A 20,470-nucleotide genomic window follows, 5' to 3' on the forward strand; every position below is an offset into this window, starting at 1 on the left:
TCTTAAAATTTTATGGGAAATTCTCACTGGTAACCCTGTACTATGGAACAATTGCAATGGTAAACCTTTTTTCTTTTGAGTTTCAAAAATAACCCTATACTTAGTAATATTATACAACTGTGACATTAATGATGGTTTAATCGTTACTTCAACCATTAGTATTATTGGTTTACCTAACCCAGATTAACCAACATTAACTAATACAAATAAAATGTTCTTCAATACTTCATCATAGTGAAGAAAAATCTAATAATACTAATGGTTGAAGTAACGATTAAACCATCATTAATGTCACAGTTGTATAATATTACTAAGTATAGGGTTATTTTTGAAACTCAAAAGAAAAACGGTTTACCATTGCAATTGTTCCATAGTACAGGGTTACCAGTGGGAATTTCCCAAATTTTATTGTGTTGTACATTTTTAACTATAGATGAACTGCACAGTTAGGGATAACCCTCTATAAAAGCGGATTACCATCCCCATTTTCACCACACATCCCTTATCTTCTTCCGATTTTTTTTCCTCTAAACCCACAATTTTTTTTCTCTTCTTCCTCAACCTTCCGGCCACCATGTTTAACGCGACAACAACTGCCCTCCACCCTCATCTTCTTTTGAAGAGGATTTTAGGAAAATAAACTCTACTTATTTCTTATAGCCGGTTTCTTTTTCCTCCTCATGCATTAATGATATACCTCCTAATACATAAATAGGAGACAAAAAAATTTTTCCCCCCGGAAGAATGGCGAAAAATGCACATGAATATCAATTTTTTTTTGTCTTTAAGTGCATTTTAGGAAGTTTTTTTTGTTTATTCGCTTGTTGTATTTTGTTTCTATTTTTGGTGTTTTTTTTTGCTTCATTATTATTGTACGCTATTTTTAGTTTTTTTTTGTTGATTATTATATCTATAATAATAATGATATAAATCAGGGGGAGATAATATATATATGTGATTTATCATCATTACTAATTTCAAATATTTACCTTTTGTAGTCAAAAGAATGGGAGATCTAGTGAAAAGACAATTTAACATACTAGATCTATCTGGGCAAAAGTTTTTAGAATGGACGGTGGACGCCCAAATGAATTTAAAGGCCCAAGGACTGGAACATACAATTAAAGATGTGACAACCCAACAAGGGATGCAACTACAACACCGCATCAGTTAAAATTGCGACTGTACAAGAAAAGGCAAAAGCCTTAGTCCTCCTAAGACATCATTTACATGAAAGTTTAAAAATGAATATCTACTTGTGGATGATCCAAAAGAACTATGGGATAGCCTAAATGAAAGATATGGGCATCACAAAAATGTGCTTCTCCCAAAGGCACATTATGACTGGACCAATTGAGGTTCAGGATTTTAAAACGGTCAGTGATTACAATTCAACATTGTTTAGAATTGTATCATTGTTAAGATATTGTGATCATCCCATCACAGAAGAGCAAATGATAAACAAAACGCTCTCCACTTTCCACGCCTCTAATATCATATTGGCAGAACAATACAGGTTCAGAGCTTTCAAAAAGTACTCTGAGCTAATCTCAGTACTACTTGTGGCTGAACAAAATAATGATCTTTTGCTGAAAAATCATAATCTTAGACCTACGGGGTCTTCAGCCACTCATGAGATAAATGCAATAGAAAGCTCTAATCCACCAGAAGCAAATGCTATACATAGTGGTGGACGCGGTAATTACAACGGTCGTGGGAGAGGACGTGGTAATTACCGTGGCCGAGGGCGTGGACGTGGAAGAGGCCGATTTTCCCCAAGAAATAATAATTTTAAACATTCTGATAAAAATTGGGGACAATCATCTGGAAATCAGAGCAGACGTCCTATAAAGGAAATGATACTTGCCATAGATGTGGCATGACTGGGCACTGGGGCCGCACATGTCGTACTGCCAAACATTTGGTAGATCTATATCAAGCTTCAATAAAAAACAAAGGAAAAAATGCTGAAGCAAACTTTGTTAATGAAGCCACTACATCCATGCCCAGCCTTGATGTTTCAGATTTTTTTATGGATGATGCTGAAGAGAAAATAATTTGTTTAGATCACAATCATTAATGTGTTTATTTACTGCTTCAATATCCACTTTCATGTTTTGTTCCTGATTATTTATAAAAATATGTATTTTTCTTATACAAATCATCGTATTTATTATTTATGAAGATATGAATTCATCAGAAGTTGGAATTAAAGAACAATGTCTCCTGGACAGTGGGACAACACACACCATATTGAAAAATAAAGAGTATTTTTCAAAACTTACAATATTCCAAGCAAATGTTAGTACAATTTCTGGGACAGCCAAGCTAATTGAAGGCTCTGGAAAAGCTTGCATTATATTTCCAAATGGGACAAAATTGATAATTAATGACGCATTATATTCGAGTAAATCTCGAAGGAACCTCATAAGTTTCAAAGATGTACGTCAGAATGGTTACCATTTGGAAACAATGACAGTGAACAAAGAGGAATTCATATGCCTAACGGCAGAGAAAACGGCAAGAAATACATCTATGAAAAATTGCCAGCAATTTCCTCGGGACTATATCGCATAGATATACGTCCGATTGAAATTAATATGATATCTAACCAGAAGTTAGATAATAGAAAATCATTTACTCTATGGCATGACCGATTAGGCCATCCCGGCACAGGAATGATGCATAGAATCATTGAAAACTCAAATGGACACTCTATAAAGAATGTCAAAATTCCTCGGTCAAATGAATTAACATGCTCTGCATGCTCACTTGGCAAATTGATAATCAGACCATCTATAAATAAGATTGCCACTGAATCTCCAATGTTTTTAGAAAGAATTCAAGGAGATATTTGTGGGCCTATTCACCTGCATGGGACCATTTCGTTATTTCATGGTATTAATTGATGCCTCTACTCGATGGTCACATGTGAGCCTTCTGTCAAGCAGAAATGTTGCATTTGCAAAACTTTTGGCTCAAATAATTCGATTAAGAACTCAATTCCCAGATCATACAATAAAGAAAATAAGATTAGACAATGCTGGGGAATTTACATCCCAAACATTTAATGACTATTGCATGTCTATTGGGATTATTGTTGAGCACCCTGTACCTCATGTACATACACAAAATGGTCTTGCTGAATCATTAATCAAAAGACTACAATTAATTGCAAAACATTAATAATGAGGTCAAAATTGCTATCTACTACTTGGGGTCATGCTATATTACATGCGGACATTGATAAGATTAAGGCCGACACCTATCACAAATTCTCACCATTACAATTAGTATCGGTCGAGAACCGAATATCTCACATTTGAGAATTTTTGGGTGCCGTACATGTACCTATTGCTCTCCCCAACGTACTAAAATGGGTCCACAAAGAAGGATGGGAATATATGTTGGATTTGAATCTCCATCAATTATCAAATATTTAGAGCCAACAACTGGTGATCTATTTACGGCTCGATTTGCCGACTGTCATTTTAATGAGTCGGTATTCCCATCCTTAGGGGGAGAGAAAGTGGACCCACAAAATATAAAATCGGAAATTACATGGAACGCATCGCAAATGTCGTTTCTGGACCCGAGAACAAATTCATGTGAACAAGAAGTCAAGAAAATTGTTCATCTGCAAAGTATTGCAAACCAATTGCCAGATGCATTCACAGATTCTAAGAAAGTGACAAAGTCACATGTACCTGCTGCGAATGCTCCGGAACGGATTGAAATTCCTAATGACAATAAGGCAATTGAAAATGAGTCAATAGCACGTCGAAAACGTGGCAGACCACCGGTTCTAAAGATTTAAAACCGAGAAAAATGAAAAGGCAAGGGGAGACAACGAACGAAATTAATATAAATCTCCAACAGAGATGCATATAAAACAAAAATGAAGAAAACGTGTTCCAGAAGAAAAGGAACATGAAAGCATAGACAACAATGAAACTTCAATTAATTATGTTTCTAAAGAGACAATGGAATCGAAAAATGTTGTCTTGAATGAAATTTTTGCTTACTCGATAGCGGTTGAAATGACATACGATGAAAATGATGTAGACCAAATACAGTTGATGAATGTCGTGCAGAAAAGATTGGCCAAAATGGAAAAGGCAATTCAAGCAGAATTGAGATCACTTGAAAAACGTGAAGTATTCGGTCAAATAACCCAAATACCAAAAGGTGTAAAACCAGTTGGGTACAAATGGGTATTCGTGAGAAAACGAAATGAGAAAAATGAGGTTACTAGATATAAGGCAAGATTAGTAGCCCAAGGCTTGTCGCAAATGCAGGGATTGATTATGATGAGACATATTCTCCAGTAGTCGATGCAACTACACTAAGATTTCTGGTAAGTTTATCAGTTTCGAAAGGATTGCAAATGAGATTAATGGATGTAGTGACGCTATTTGGATGGCTCATTGACACAATATTTATATGAAAGTTCCGAGACTAAAACTACAAAAATCATGCCCAAAGAGATGTTTTCAATAAAATTGAAAAAATCACTCTATGGGTTAAAACAGTCTGGAAGAATGTGGTATAATTGTCTTAGTTAATACCTATTGAAAGAAGGATTCAAAAATAATCAAATTAGTCCATGTGTTTTCATATGCGATCTAAATCAGGATTCGCCATCATTACTGTATATGTCGATGATTTGAACATTATCGGAACTCCTAGAGAACTTGAAGCGACTGCAAAGTACTTGATGAAAGATCCCGGAAAGTAGAGATGGCCAATAGTGCGGGCCAATCCAGCCCATCCAGCCCAACCCACCTCGTGGGTCGTATGGGTCAGGCCAGCAAAAAGCCCGGTCCAGCCCAGCTCGAACCGTGAAATTGGTGGGTGGGCCGTGGACCAGATTTCTTGAGCCCAGCCCACTAAAGCTCACTACTAAAACCGCCCAGCTCGGACCATGAAACCGGTCCAACCCGACCCATGTACCAGACCAGCCCAATCCAAGTAAATATTGAACCAAATTGTGTATATTTTAATCAAATTGTATATATTCTAATCAAATTGCATATATTATAATTCAATAAAATTTAAAAATAATGAAATTATTCATTAATATTAATATTTGTATATATTTTTAATTCATTTTAAAGATTTTATATAACAATAATGAATAATTTCAATGATTAAATAATTTTGAAAAAAAAATTCTCATGCCGGCTCGTCAGCCCGGTCCACCCCACCAAACCCATGAACCGTGAAAACCAATAACAGACCGGTGTGGGCCAAGATTTTTCAGCCCACAGACCAGCCCGTTCAGCCCATGAATTTCACGGTCCAGTCCTGGGCTGTGAAATCTCAGCCCAGCCCACTACGATCCATGGTCCGGCCCGTCCAGCCCGCACCAGTGGCCATCACTACCGGAAAGATAAAATTTTGCCTTGGCCTGCAAATGGAACATCTAAGAAATGGGATTTTTTTCCATCAATCAAACTATACAGAAAAAATCCGGAAACGTTTTTTCATGGACAAAGCCCACCCAATAAGTTCTCCAATGGTAGTGCGTTCCCTGAATGAGAGAGATGATCCATTCAGACCACGAGAAGAAAACGAAGAAATTCTTGGTCCTGAAGTACCGTATATAAGTGCAATTGGTGCCTTAATGTACTTGGCTAACAATACTCGACCTGACATAGCTTTTTCAGTAAACTTGTTAGCTAGATACAACAATGCACCAACAAAGAGACATTGGAATGGAGTCAGACACTTATTACGTTATCTTCGAGGAACACAAGATCTCGGATTATTCTATCAGTCGAGACTTAATGTGTCACTCATTGGATATGCAGATGCTGGCTACCTATCAGACCCACAAAAAGGCTAAGTCTCAATCCGGAAATCTATTCACTTATGGAAGTAATGCAATATCTTGGAAATCCACGAAGCAGACTTTGACGGCCACATCATCAAATCATGCAGAATTAATTGCTCTTTATGAAGCTGGAAGGGAATGTGTATGGCTAAGGTCAATGATCAAGAATATCCAAGAAGAATGTGGGATGCAAACACTAACAACAAATCCAACTATCATCTACGAAGACAATACTGCATGCATCACCCAAGTAAGCGAAGGGTACATCAAAGGAGACAGAACTAAACATTTATCACCAAAGCTCTTTTTCACTCATGACCTCCAAAAGGAAGGGACGATCAACATCCGAAAAATCCAATTATGTGAGAATCTTGCAGATTTATTCACCAAATCCCTTCAGGCGAAGAAATTTGAAGAATTAGTCCAAAAAATTGTAATGCGTCATCTTCGTGGTGTATGCTAAATTCAGGGGGAGTATTATATGCGCTGCACTCTTTTTCCCTTCGATCAGGTTTTTATCCCACCGGGTTTTTCCTGACAAGGTTTTTAATGAGGCAGTTGATTTTAAGCATATAAGGATACATAATAGTTGTACTCTTTCCCTAGTTATGGATTTTTCCCACAGGGTTTTTCCTAACAAAGAATCTTAATGAGACAACGTCTATTATGAGTTATAAGTGGACATTCAAGGGGGAGTGTTGAGAAACAGTGGAATGAACATTTCCTCTATTCACATATATGTGAAGTCCACATTTCCTGCGTGCATTTAATGCATGTCAGGTAATTTTTCTTCCGTATTGAAAATCTTACAATTGTGCACAGTAGAAAACTTTGCTTATAAATACCATCGATGTAAGAAATCAGTTTACACATCAATATGAATAATAGTACTCTATGATATATTTACATAACTTCTCTCTCCATATTTCTCACAACAAAAAAAACTCTAACCCGGAAGTGGAACAACAACTAGTTTCCACTCCCAAAGGAGTGCTAGTATATCCACTTAGCATAAACTACAAAACCCAAGTATAACTTCCCCAACTTCAACCAGCAAACTGATTCATTACACTGAACAATGGCAGCCATAAGTATACCCATTCCTCGCACTCTCAGAATCAAAAACCCACATCCATGGCTTCTCACCTTCCGCCATATCTCATCTTCTTCATTTTCTCTCTCCTCTACCTCATCCGCTTCTCTCTCCCCTGCCCCTTCCACCTCAGAAGAAGAAGACTCTTCTTCAAAACCCAACAACAACACCACCACCAACAACAACAACACCACCACCACCACCAACAAAAATTCACCTTTTTACCCCAAAAGAGGGCAAACCCTTGAGTTGGTATGTGAGACATTGGCTTTTAAAGGCAAAGGAGTTTGTAAAGTTCCTGAAACTGGCTTTGTTCTTATGTGTGACCGTGCTCTTCCTGGTGAACGCTTCTTGGGTCGGGTTACGCGTAAAAAGGGCACTTACGCTGAGGTATATATACTCTTTTTCCATGTCGTATTAATTGCAACATTTCCCTTATTTCGAAGTTTTATATTAATTGCAACATTACCTTATTTGTGAGTAATTTGTTATCCTTATCTCTGGCCTATCACATGGGTCCTCTTCAAGTCTATCTTTATCTCAAATATGATACACACATGTTGCAATAATTGTGGAACAGAGGAAGTATAGAGCTAGCTAGTTTATCTTGGTAGGAATTTATTGTTTCAACTTTCAAGCTGTTTGTGCCATAATATTGGGAACAATTGACTTGATTGATGGGAAACAATTAGGAATTTTGTGCTTTCACTTGTTAGAAGTATTTGATGGGGAATAAAATTAATGATGGGAAATGAGTATGAAGTTGGAAAAATATTCAAATTCTTTTACTACCTCTCTGGGAGGTAAAGCTTCCGAGATTTTACTCTCATCCTTCCCTTGGGTGTTATGATTGGTGATATTCTTTTTCTTTAGTGTTTGTGCAATTCTTTTGGAATATACTTGGTGAAACAGGTTAGTTTGCTTCATTGGAGTACCTTCAAAGGACATGGATATCTTCGGCGTTCTTGTCAAGATTGCAGTTTTGGACATAATGCTGCTTACCTTTTACCCCTCTCCATATTTTGCCGTAGGGGGAGTCCTATGTTAGGCACTTGGATGATGTTATCAATGTGATACAGTTTTTGGTTGTTCCTTATGATAATAAGAAGTAACTTTGATCAAGCCTTTAGTGTGCTGAAGATCGTTCTATGTCCAGTAATTTGCAATTTGCAATTTGCCTGTTGTTGGAGTAGGTAAGGCCTGGTGAAATTTTCTTCAGACTTTGAAGCTGGCTTGTAGTGTTAGTATGAAGTTTATACTTCCTCCGTTTCTTAATAAGTGCAACATAGAGAAAGTGGGGGAATACCAAGGAATGTAGAGAGAGAAAGTTGGGACCACAATAAAGTAGAGTAATTCAAGTGATGAAAGTATGAAACAAAAAAGTTGTGGTCCCCTCTTGCTTTTTGGTGGCATATTTGTAATAATATTGAACTTTTTTTACCATTTTGAGCTTGGTTGCACTTATTGTGACTATTCCAAATAAGGGAAATGTTGCACTTATTAAGAAACGGAGGTAGTATACGGTAACTTCATTGGTATGCTTATAATTGTGGTGGTGAGGTCCTTCCCATCATATTCATGTCTGCGAACTAAATGGGGATATACTTCAAAGAACTGGAACTTTTGTTTGAGTTTGCTGTGATTCTGATAGTGCAGAAGGGAATTACTGTCCAAATTTGACAGAGTAGAACTGGGTTCAAACTTCAAAGCAAACTATTATTGGAAGTCATATGTCTGATCTGTCGTGTGTGCTAGGCCAGAATTATTGATGCCTTCTCCTTTCCGTTGTTCTAAAAAGGAGTTAGTCTGTGGTATAGATTAGTGAGTGGAAGTTGGAACACTGATCATATGTGATATAGTGAAAAAAAACTTGAATTTGTTGGCTATTCTGTCTATGTTTCTGTTTCCTTCTTCCTCTGGGAGATACGGCAGACTGATCATAAGAGATGGGAATGGGTTGGAGGGGGTAAATTTTTTTTATCTGTACCAGACCCACCTTAATTTTCTTTACCCATCATGCAACCACCTATCGTATAGCCATCGCAAGTAATTGGGTATCCGCACTTGCGATGGTGTGTACAAATCTAAAACCATGCTTGACTCCTTTCATTTGGATGGCCGTCACCCGCTTATCTGCTTATACCTGCTCATCACCCATGTCAAACATCCATATTCACCTGTAATCACCTCCGAAAACCAAATAAAATCACAATAAAAAAATGTAATAAGAATAAAGCTTCTCAAGCAAGAGTTATCAGTTGCATTTTGGGTTATGTAATTTTGTGTTTTAGTTACTTAACTTCAACTTTATATTAATTGTGGTGGGCGAGTATGGGGTGGGACCATAGTTCGAAAATACGGTTTCAGTCACGGTTGTGGTAACGTTTACGGTGATGCAGGAACGAGGATGATGCGGTTGTCGTACCGCTGAATATCGGATTAAACCATGAAATATCCCTAAAACCCGCCTAAAATGCGGTTTTTTTACACGTTTACGATGCGGGTAAGATCGGTTCGGTAGATTTGAAAACCTTTACGTCACGGGCGATACGATATGATGTGGCCTTGTTTTGACACCATGGTGGGAGTGGGACGGAGTGTACGTTCTCAAAGCCATACTCGCTCTAGTTCCTATGGTGGGTATTTCTATACCCCATATCAGCCCCTAGTAGGTAGGATATGGCAATCAGTGAACGCTGCACTTGCCTTCTCTATGTGATTTTCTTATAGTGTTCAAAATTCTGAGCTCAGACTTGTATCTGGCAAGACAGCAAGAGTGTAGCTATGAAATTTCAGATTTTGGGCTTAACATATTTGAGTTTGGAAACACGACAGTGCATTCACTCATAAAGATTATGAAATCGACTTGGGGGTTTGGCAGAGTTATGTGGTGCTGTTTAACATCTTGGCTGCAATGAATCTACTTTTTTTTTTTTATTGAGTTCGAGGGTTTAAATTTGAGGTCAGACTTGTATCTGGCGAGATATGTAGCTATGAAGTATCACTTTTTGGGATTTATGCTTTTAGGTTTGAAAACGTGACAAGGCTTTTTACTTATTAAATTCATGGCACTAGGTTCCGTTTTGCAGTGTAGTTAGCGTTTGTCAACATCTTTGCTGCAATAAATTGACTGGCTCTAGGTATAGATGAGTAGCTTCAGGGAATTAGAAGATCTATGTAACTACTTGACCAGCTTGTTCTCACTTGTTTTGATGGGCATCAAATTATCAATGTATCATTGTTTCAGGATCAAATAATAAAATCAGTAGTCATTCACTTATTAATATGATGGGCTTCAATTGGAAAAATTGGATGCTTGCAACTTTTGTCTCTTTCACCTCTACCTCTATTCAATCCGTTCTGAATTCTGATATTTGGTTAACACCTAAACATAGGCTAATTGATTAGAGTTCAGACTTCAGAGATTGAGATTTCTTCTGAATAAATTAGTAGAATGGATATATGGATGATCAGTCATCAAGGTTCTTAGACCACACAATTCTTATGATTTCACCTTTATGTCTTCTAAAAGGGGTAGATGACACATTTTATCACTACATGAAGCTACATGATTTGTAGAAAATGAAATCTTTTGCTTTTACTTGATTGTGTTTACTGACATGGTTTAAAGCACCTTCTGGGGGACTCTGGACAACAAGCTTGCTCCATCTTCCCTCTAAATTCTTGAAAAGCTGGAAATGACACTTACCACTACATGCGACTGAATAAACTTGCAAGAGATTACAGTCATTTGCTTTTGCTTGATTGTACATAGTGTTGAATAAGTCATGGTTTACGCAACATGTTCTGGAACTCTACCCTATTCTTTTATGGTTTCCTGGGCTGGCTGCACTAACCATACTCTATAAGCGTGGTGTAGATAGAATAACTCCTATGCGGAATTACTTTGTAATAGACTGGCCTAGGGTGAAGGGCACTTTTGGTAATGCACATTAGTTTGTTATGGGTTAGCTTGAGGAATAAGTTAAAGGGGTTAGAAGGGAAGAAACTCTATACATAGAATCGATTAGGGTGAGAGAAATTATGAACAAAATATTGGAGGATTTGGTAGTTTAGTTTTGGGAGAGAAACAAGTCTCTCGAATGCTTGTTACCATCTTTATATTACTGTCAATCTTTATATTATCAATCAAAGATTAGTTTTTCTTCTTTAATCTGCTTTTGAGTTATAAATTCATTACATACTTCTTAGGGACCAGAGGTGTAATATATGAAAGGAAAACAAGTTAGCAGTGGACTTCCATTTATGCAAGTATGATGATAGTATGGTTACCAACTTATCAATCATTTCTTTTTTAGATTAGTGGCATGTATGCTTGGCTCTATATCCTTTTCTGGATTGGCAGCTTTTGATTGACAACTAAAATTATTAGCATAAGGAAAGGTGATTATAAATGCTGAACAATGCTTTCATTTATTTAATTTAGCAATATGTCCTAAAAATACTTCGAAATGTTGTCACTGAAAATACTCAGCAATATGTTTGTCACATAAAGATGGTTGATCTCTGCAGAGACTGCGTATAATCGTAGTGGTTTTAGAATTTCTTGATAGCGTTTAACTAGCATAATATATTTGTTCTGATTTTGAACATGTGTGCGAGCTTTCCAAACTTCCTAGGAAAAGGAAATTTGATCAGTTCAATCCTCTGCCTCTTGCATTTGGATTGCTATATTGTATAGTTAAGTTTTAGAGAACTTAAAATGTTTGTTTGAGTTTATTAGCTCCCTGTTTGTCTTTATACGATTTTATTCTGCGTTCTGAGACTGAATTAGATTGATCATTTATTGACTTCTTTTGGTTCTTCTGTTGATTTGAATTGTTTCTTTTAGGTGGCGAAGCTAAAAACATTATCACCTCACGAGGATGCTGTTGATGCTCCTTGTGAATATGCTTCATATTGTGGAGGCTGTAAGACGCAGCATCTGTCGTACGAAGCCCAACTAAAATATAAAGAGCAACAAGTTCGGGAATTAATGATACATGTTGGAAAGTTTTCTGTTGAAGAACCTGATTTTGTCAGCATTATGAAGCCCATTGTTTCTTGTGAAAATCAGTTTCATTACAGAAACAAGGTTAGTAAATCAAATTCTTTTAGCAACGACAACAACCATAAGTGGTAGGTCACTCTTATACTATGATATCTATTTTGAAGCAGCTCACTCCCCAAAGAAAAGTAAATAACAATGGAAGGAGAATGGATTGCCATTAATGAACAATAGTCCTTTATCGTAACATTTTTGTGAATGTTGAGATTGGGGAACAAATACTTGATGTATGAGAAAATAGATGAAATTCTTGAGGAAAGACCTTTACTGGTGAGTGGTGAAGATGAGGCATTATTGTCCAATGATCATGTCTGAATAGTAATGTGTACACATATCTTCATCAGTCTGTTAAATCTTCTAAATCTTTTCATGTCAAATGCTTCTGTTCTGTTTATATCTCTACTACATCTAATATGTATATAACTAAATATCAATCATGGACTATTGTTGTTTTTCTTCAGATGGAGTTCTCATTTAGCAATCGGAGATGGATACCTCAAGAACTTTGGGAAGAAGAACAGGGTACTGGGAACAGTTATGCCCTTGGACTTCATGCTCCTGGTTTTTTTGACAAGGTTCTCGATGTCAACAAGTGCTTTTTACAAAGCGAACCCGGCAATGCGGTATGCTAAATGTTATATACTTCACTTTGAGATAGATGAGCGCTTTTTTTCATCTGGTTTTGTTGCTCGGCAAACATCTGTATCAGCTATTATTACATATTTCGAGCATTACTTGAGTCTCTCAAAGCAAAGATGAATTTTTGTTTCTATCCTTCGCATAAGTCATCTCTGATTGTTGTATCACTGATAATTGTGTGTCATTCTTTTCATTGCCTCGATCATAGTAGACAGAGTGCGGTTTGGTTCTTGACCTATTTCAGAGTTAATTTGTTTTTCTGATAATAGGTTCTCTTGGCAGTTCAAGGTTGTTGGAGAGATCAGAGCTTAGGTCTTTCTCCTTATAATGTTCACTCCCATGCTGGGTTTCTCAAGCATCTAGTGATAAGAACTGGCAGGTAACCTGGTTTCTTTGATCCCTCAAATACCACAATTGTATTCTGGTATGATAACAACAAGATGTGACTATTCACTGTATATATTGTATACTTATAAAATTGAAGCCACTATATTTATACTAGTCCATGAGTTTTTTTAATGTGGCATCTTCATATTAGTATTAGATGCCTACCTGAACCTTTTCCTTTGAGACACACAGTGTAGAGGAGTATATCTGGATATGTTGATTATCCATGGTTAGCATTTTTGAAGCCTTTGAAAGACGCTTGTTTCTTTCCTTCCGATCCTATCTATTTCTATATCCAGAACCTGAACCTGAAATCTGAATGACCTTAAATACTTCCAAATTAGTCATTTTTTGTTGATTCCAAAGTGTACCTAAGGTGAAATACTGAAATGCACATTTCCAGTCCCAGATCTTCAGTGTCGAGTCTTCTAAGACTAATTTTCCTCACTAGAGCCTTGACCTTTTTCTCGAAGCTTTAAATTTTCAAACGAAGCTGGATACTAGAAATGACCAACAGTGTCCTTATTTTTGCAGGTATTGACCTCAAATTTGGCAGTTTCATATTTGTAATGCCAAGGCTCTATCTGGAAATTTGCTTTCAAATTTTGTTGTGTAAAGGTAGCTTACTAGTGTGAAAGGAGGTGTAGGGTTATGACTTATGAGAGGAGTGTCAAATGTGTGTTTTCTTATTGCCATTATCACAGATAGGACGTCAATGAATTATGAACTGTGAGTTGTGTTAGAATCAAGTAAGATTATTGATACGCCAAGACTCAGTTTTGTTTTTGTTTAACTTTTAATCTCAACCTTAATGAGGATGTTCATTGATTGTGCAGGGATGTCCAAAGTGGGAAGCCCGAAGTTATGGTCAACTTTGTGACTTCTGCCTACAAGCCAGAGCTATTAGAGCCTCTAGTTGAGAAAGTTTCAGCTATCAGTGAAGTGGTTAGTCTTATTTCGTTCTGGTAGATACTAGATACTGTTCTGGACATTATTATCATGTTCTTCTGAATGGTAATCTTTACAAGTTCCTATTAGTGAGACATTTTATAGATACTCTGGCAGAACTCTTCTTGATGAGTACTATGTCCTTTGGTTCTTTACATCATTTCTAGGAATAGAGCGGTAGGCTAGTGACTAGAAGCTTCAATTCTAGAATAAAAAGGTCAACTATGTTCGTATTCTGTAGGTAACCTGCTGATCCTTCATTGATTTGTAATGTCGTCATGGCTGTTGCATATCTCTAGCCTAAGCAGTCTAATTTAATCATTGAGCTTCTCTAACTTTGTTGAAAGATAGATACGTTGATTAGTTTTAACATAATCTAATGTGTGTATTCAACTATGTTGCTCAGACTCGGGTAGCCATGTCCGACACGGATACGTGTCCAAGTGTCCGACTCGGCTATTTATTGGAATTTTTTCAATTTTTTAGCCCAAAACAAAGTGTCCAAGTGTCCCACCCATGTTCGAGTGTCGAGGATTCGACACGGGTACTGGAGGTGAAATGAAGAGTCCGAGCAACATAGGTATTCAATTCTGTTAATTAGTCTTGGCATGCGTATAGAGAAGAAGCAAAAAGGAAAGCTATGTAGTGCAGTATGATGTTGTGTCAAAGATTCTTCTTACTATGATAGGCAGGAAAGGGAGAAGAGCAGTAGAGACATTCTATCCGTTGTGTGTCTCATTTTATATCCCTTTATCTAAGATTAAAGTATAAACCATCTCAACGATGTTCACTAATAATATTAAATATTGGATTTCAAGTTAGTGATGAGTTTGAGGCATAAGATGTGGGACACAAGATGAGGCACTAGTTAAGACATTATCTCTACCCGAAAAATAGGGTGGTTTTGCTCTGAGGCTAGAGAAATGGAATTATTGTAACCTTGACGAAGCCTCGTTTAACCTTGTTATGGTATTTGCTCCGCCTCGCCACTTTTTCTTTCCTGTCAGCAAGGAAGCAATTGCATAGAATGCATTCCAACACAACAAACTTTTTAGGACCCCAAGCAGGGAACAAGTTTCTTAGGAAAGACCCTTCCCCTCTAAGGGGACAAAGACCTGACCAAGACAATCAAAACTATTGAACCAGTCTCTATCATTCTGTTTCAGTTTCCTAGACATAATAATCCACTTCTACTCTAGCTTCAACTTTGATTTTTTCTGCAATGTATATATACAAGCAAACTTTTGGTTTCATAATGAATCATTTCGTATCAACCAAATGTTATATACAGTTGCTAGACTAACATCAGGATATTCTGCTCTTCTGAATATGCTGTTATTGTTAGCTGTAAGCCTGTAATCCCAGACCATTGCTATCGGTTTTACTTAATTAGTCAGAAATGTCAAAGTGAATAATGTACCAATTTTTGAGGGGAGACTAGTAAATTAGGTGATATTTGTCAAATTAGGAGTGTGATAGAAGTCATTATATATCGTTAAGCCTTCTGGAAACAGGGAAGTTATGAAGTGTTTTTGATAGCTTAATTTCTCGGTATAATATGAACAACCCTAGTATCCCCCCAGGAGGTTTAATATGTGATGACAATCTTTAGGATCCATTTTCTCGTTAAATACCAAAATAAGTGGGGATATAATATAAATCAAGCATCATGTAATTCCCTAATAGTTGATTTGCATTCAGTCAAATCTAAGTAAGAGTTTAAGGTATCAATACACTTTTTATTATTGTTCAGGTCAATTCGAATTGGGTATATTGGTTTCCGAGTCGATTGGGGTTGGCTATTATTGAGTTTAAATCAATTCAGTTATCGTTTGTAATCAGATTTTAAGATAGGTACAATGAGATAGCGTCAGTTTTGGTTAGCGTACTTCGAAAAATTTATACGTTTTAGGGTGGGTGGAGTTTGGAGTGTGGGTCCATTTCTTCAAGTCAGGTCAAGTTATGCTAGGTCTAGACATGATGTTGTTGGTGATCAAAACATCATGAGAAGAGGCTTGAACTCTGAAATTACATATGGTAATATTGTTACAATATTTCCTGTTTTTTTTTTTTTTTTTTTATATATATATATAAAATAGAATACAGTCGAGTGTCAAGAACGTTTCAAGAGAGAATATTGAAGAAGCTAAGGATGCTGGTGATATTTCCTTCAAAAATTTTGTCGATTATTTCCTCAATTTGTTTAAGAGATTAACTAAGTTTGAATACTGGGTAAATGGTTTAGTAGCATAACGTTGATGATAAAGATGAGGTCAAAACCTATAAGAGTCACTGATTTATCTTTAGAGCCTTATCTGCTAATGTGGTATATGTTGAGGCATCTCGCAAAAGGAAGGATGGAGATCCAACTGCTGGAAAATGACAATTAGTTTGGTTAAGCATCTATGTTACTTAATGCTTATTCCCTGGAAGAGGTGTAAAGCACTATGGCCGTAGTCCCTGTTCAAGGAAGTCAAATTCATGAAGAATGGATTCTGTCAACATCAATGTTTGATGTTATGATGTCTGCCTCAAATAGATGCTGCATGTGATCCATCTATAATTTGGATGGCTTGCACATGGTTTTTCTTTATTTTTTTATATGGTAGTTTGATATGCAATAATTTGCTAAGACATCGAGAAGTTTTGTTGCTAGGAGAGGATACTTTGAATGTGTGAAAAACAATCATTTGGTTAAGGGATGAGATGTGTAGTAAGCATGGCTGCAGATTTCAGGGAATGCAGAAGAAAACTGATAAGCTAGAATTACTTCTTATACAGTTTTTTGTTTCTCGGAATAGGATGGAGATTTCACTTTGTAAGGGCCTTAAATTCTGAAAGTTGATTATTCTTCTCTCTTTTGTGTGCTTGTATTTCCTCTGCTTAATTATTTTCTTCTTCTTTCACTTCTCTGTTTATATTGTTGTCACTCTCTCGAGTTTTAGGTCAATCCTTCACATAGTTTTCTGCCTTTTCTCTTCTGCGGTCTCACTTGCATTTAATCTAAGTGATTCTTTCTAGTTTTTTTTTTCATGTAATCTATAGGCTAGCATTGTGAACAACATAAATACCTCAGTGGGGAGTACTTCAATCGGCGAGGAGGAACATGTGTTGTACGGGAAAGCTACTATTGCAGAAGTATTGAGAGGGTTAACGTTTCAAATTTCAGCCAACTCTTTCTTCCAGACGAATACACAGCAGGTTCGAGTTGATAATAGTCTTTGAATTTGGCATATGCACTTGTTTTCTTTTGATATTAACAATTCTCCTGGTGTATGCCACACACTATACTTGTTTAGGCGGAGGTTCTCTATAAACTAATTGAAGATGTTGCTGGTCTCAGAGGAGATGGCTCAGAGATTGTGCTGGATCTGTTTTGTGGAACAGGCACCATTGGTCTCACACTTGCTAGAAGGTTTGAAATTGGCAATGTAGCATTGCCGTTATTATGCAGGGTGATATATACTATACAATTACTCAGTACATGTCTTATATTTTCAGAGCCAAGCATGTATATGGCTATGAAGTAGTTGCTCAAGCCATCTCAGATGCTCACCGAAATGCTGACATGAATGGCATCTGTAATGCCACTTTTGTCCAAGGAGACCTTAATAAAATTGATGAGAACTTTGGAAAGCATTTTCCGAGGCCTGATATAGTGATCTCAGGTAAAGCATCTGACATTGCAGTCCCATTACCACCTGTGAACTGTTTTCCTAATTATATCTGAGGCATCTCTTTATTAATTGTTATATGCCAGAGTTGTCTCTTCCTGATCATAAATTGCTATCCCCTTGAAAATTTGATGCTAGATGTATGTATATTTCTCATCTCAAGTTGATTGTCATGTTTCTCTGTTTAGGATGTTCCAACAAAAAATATTAACATCTGGTTAATGGTGAGGGTACAATTGAAACAAGTACTTCCTCTTTTTTTTTTTTTTCTTGCAACAAATGACTTTTTGGTGAGTATTAAAATAATTAAATGTACCAAGGATGTCTTGGCCTAGTGGTTAAGATTGAGGTGCTGTGAACGATAGGTCACATGTTCGAATCCCCCCTCCCCTTCTTTATAATGCCTTCGTGGCTCATATGGATCAAAAATATAAAATTAAAATAATAAAATGTTGCAACTAAATAAAAGAGAGGTAGTATTAAAATGCACAGGGTACACCATAGAAAAATCCAATTAGTTTTTGTTGTATTTCCTTATGACCTTAATGTACATGTTTTGTCTACTCAAGACAGTCAAAATGGAACGTAGGGAGCAATTATCGGCATTTGCCTAATGTCAAATTGTCAATTGTTTATTGGTTCGCCATTTATCACCTATTAGTATTTAGTAGGATGGTGGACTTCCAGTTTTAGTTTATATGTCTATGTTACCATTCTTACCTAGTTTTCTGTAGTCTTTACTAATTGTATTTCAAAATGAAAATTTGGATCTGATTAATAAAGTAGAACTGTACGAGCTTGCTCGTTTCTAATTTTTCGAATTATACAATTTCTTTCAGTATGTAAAATTCATTTCTGATTCATCAATCTTCTAGATCCAAACCGCCCGGGAATGCACTTGAAGCTGATCAAGTTTCTGTTAAAGTTGAAAGCTCCTCGAATTGTCTATGTTTCCTGCAATCCTGCGACATGTGCTCGTGACCTTGATTACCTGTGTCATGGCTCGGTATTTGATTAACCCTCTTTCATCAGTTCCGTTTTCTGGTGTTGGTTCCCGCTTGCTGACTAAACTGTTTTTTTGCAGGTGGAGCAGAATATAAAAGGATGTTACAAATTGAGGAGTGTCCAACCTGTAGACATGTTCCCTCACACCCCACACATTGAATGTGTTTGCTTACTGGATCTCAATGACTAATTGTTGATACTATTTGCATCGATCACCACGAAGGTTCTAATTTCTACATCTCTTTCAGATCCTACAAACTTCCTTTAGATCCTTTTTTTTTTTTACCCCTTTGATCTTGTTTATATGCTGTAGTTTAATTCTAATGTGCAGGGCCATTTCACATATCAATAAAGCACCCAAACATCCTCCTTGCTCAATCTGTTGCTACCTTTAAGAACTCGGCAACACACCAGAGGCCCAGGAAACGAATGTCACTCTAAAGTGATGCTACAGGAATCATGTGCCGATGTTTCCTTCGATGCAGTAGTCCATGACTAAATTTTCTATCTGCCAAGATTACAGCCTGATAACCCACCAGTACAGAAGATTTTACCTATCGATCAGTCGATGTGTATGGATGATGATGCTATTCTTCCTCACTTGCTTAACACTCTGGTTGGCTTGATGGTTGATGTGCTTGATCACATTGATATTCTTTAGATATGGATAAAGTAAATTTGATTTGTTATTGGAATATGTTGTATAAAGATTATAATTTTCGTTTCAAGCTAGTTTGGCATGAAATTCTTGTAAAATTTTGTTGTTTTAGGCGTACAAGAAGAGAAATCAAATTGTACACAACAAGAATGAATTCATTAATGAAACAAGATAGGACCTGTTCCTTTTTTTGCCAATATTGTGAATCAACAAAGTGTGTAGTGGCACTTTTGGCTGCTTTGTGGGCCAGTGGTACGTCTATGATGTGGTGGGCCAATTTTTGGGCCTCTTAGGTTTTTGATAGTTCAGTATTATGAGACTTATCAATTATGATTTGCCCAATCCAGATTTTTTTATTAACTTGCAGGTTAGTGCCACTTTATTTATGCCTACCGAAGTCCAAACCACTAGGGGTTATAAACTACTCCCTCCGTCCCATAATATAAGTCCTGTTTCCTTATAAGGTGTCCCAAAATATAAGTCCTATTTCTATTTTCAATCAATAATTATGCCCAAAATACCCTCATGAAAATAATTTTATTCTCAAAATGCCCTCATAATTTCAGCTTCCAATGCACTATAATTAATGACAAATTGGAATCTTCTACCCTATTAAACTCCTCTACACATTAAACCATGCAACATTAATGTTCATTTTATTTTTTTGTTACAAAGATATAATAATGTAAGTGTTTCCCAATAAAAATGAATATTTTTATCCAAAATAAAACAAGATTCCACTTTACTTTAATTCCCGCGTAAAAATAGAATCAGGACTTATATTATGGGACGGAGGGAGTGCTACTGTCCATATCTTTCTCTCCAAGAATTTTTCTATATATAAAAAAATAGTTTCAACTTTCTTTTAAGGCTTCATTCTTTTAAATTGGGAGAATTCAATTGAACAGGACTGAATTGAAATTAATTGAATTGAATTGATTGAACCTAAATTAACCGAATTGGGAGAAACTGAAATTAATTTAATTGTTCTAAATTAAAATGAAAATAAGCCAAAAAAAACAAGGTCTAAGTGCATATAGAAATCATGTATTAGATTTTAGAACGCTAAGACTAGACAAATGTAGATGTACTTGAATATCATGTAATGACACTCAAAATTAGTTTTACTTTCCACCAAAAAAAATAGAATCAGATTTACTTC

General features: G+C 36.4%; 1 protein-coding gene across 1 annotated transcript; it reads left to right on the top strand.

The window, feature by feature from the left end:
• Positions 1–6,789: 6,789 nt before the first annotated feature.
• LOC104903700 (uncharacterized) lies at positions 6,790–19,496 on the top strand. The gene is made up of 11 exons (XM_010691801.3): positions 6,790–7,319; positions 11,782–12,024; positions 12,459–12,620; positions 12,906–13,015; positions 13,860–13,968; positions 17,017–17,172; positions 17,271–17,386; positions 17,473–17,639; positions 18,521–18,651; positions 18,730–18,873; positions 18,982–19,496. Exons 1-10 carry the CDS (start codon positions 6,915–6,917, stop codon positions 18,838–18,840), a joined length of 1,710 nt encoding a protein of 569 aa, XP_010690103.2. The 5' UTR covers positions 6,790–6,914; the 3' UTR covers positions 18,841–18,873; positions 18,982–19,496.
• Positions 19,497–20,470: the final 974 nt, after the last annotated feature.

The sequence above is a fragment of the Beta vulgaris genome, chromosome 9 (genome assembly GCF_026745355.1).
Source record: "Beta vulgaris subsp. vulgaris cultivar EL10 chromosome 9, EL10.2, whole genome shotgun sequence".
In the NCBI taxonomy this organism is placed as follows: Eukaryota; Viridiplantae; Streptophyta; class Magnoliopsida; order Caryophyllales; family Amaranthaceae; genus Beta; species Beta vulgaris.

Bases quoted from the DNA above. Each gene is read 5' to 3' on its own strand.
- LOC104903700 (XM_010691801.3), top strand. From the start codon at position 6,915: ATGGCAGCCATAAGTATACCCATTCCTCGCACTCTCAGAATCAAAAAC. The intron at 7,320-11,781 runs GTATATATACTC...TGTTTCTTTTAG, and splicing joins AAAAGGGCACTTACGCTGAG to GTGGCGAAGCTAAAAACATT. The intron at 17,640-18,520 runs GTAAAGCATCTG...TCAATCTTCTAG, and splicing joins GCCTGATATAGTGATCTCAG to ATCCAAACCGCCCGGGAATG.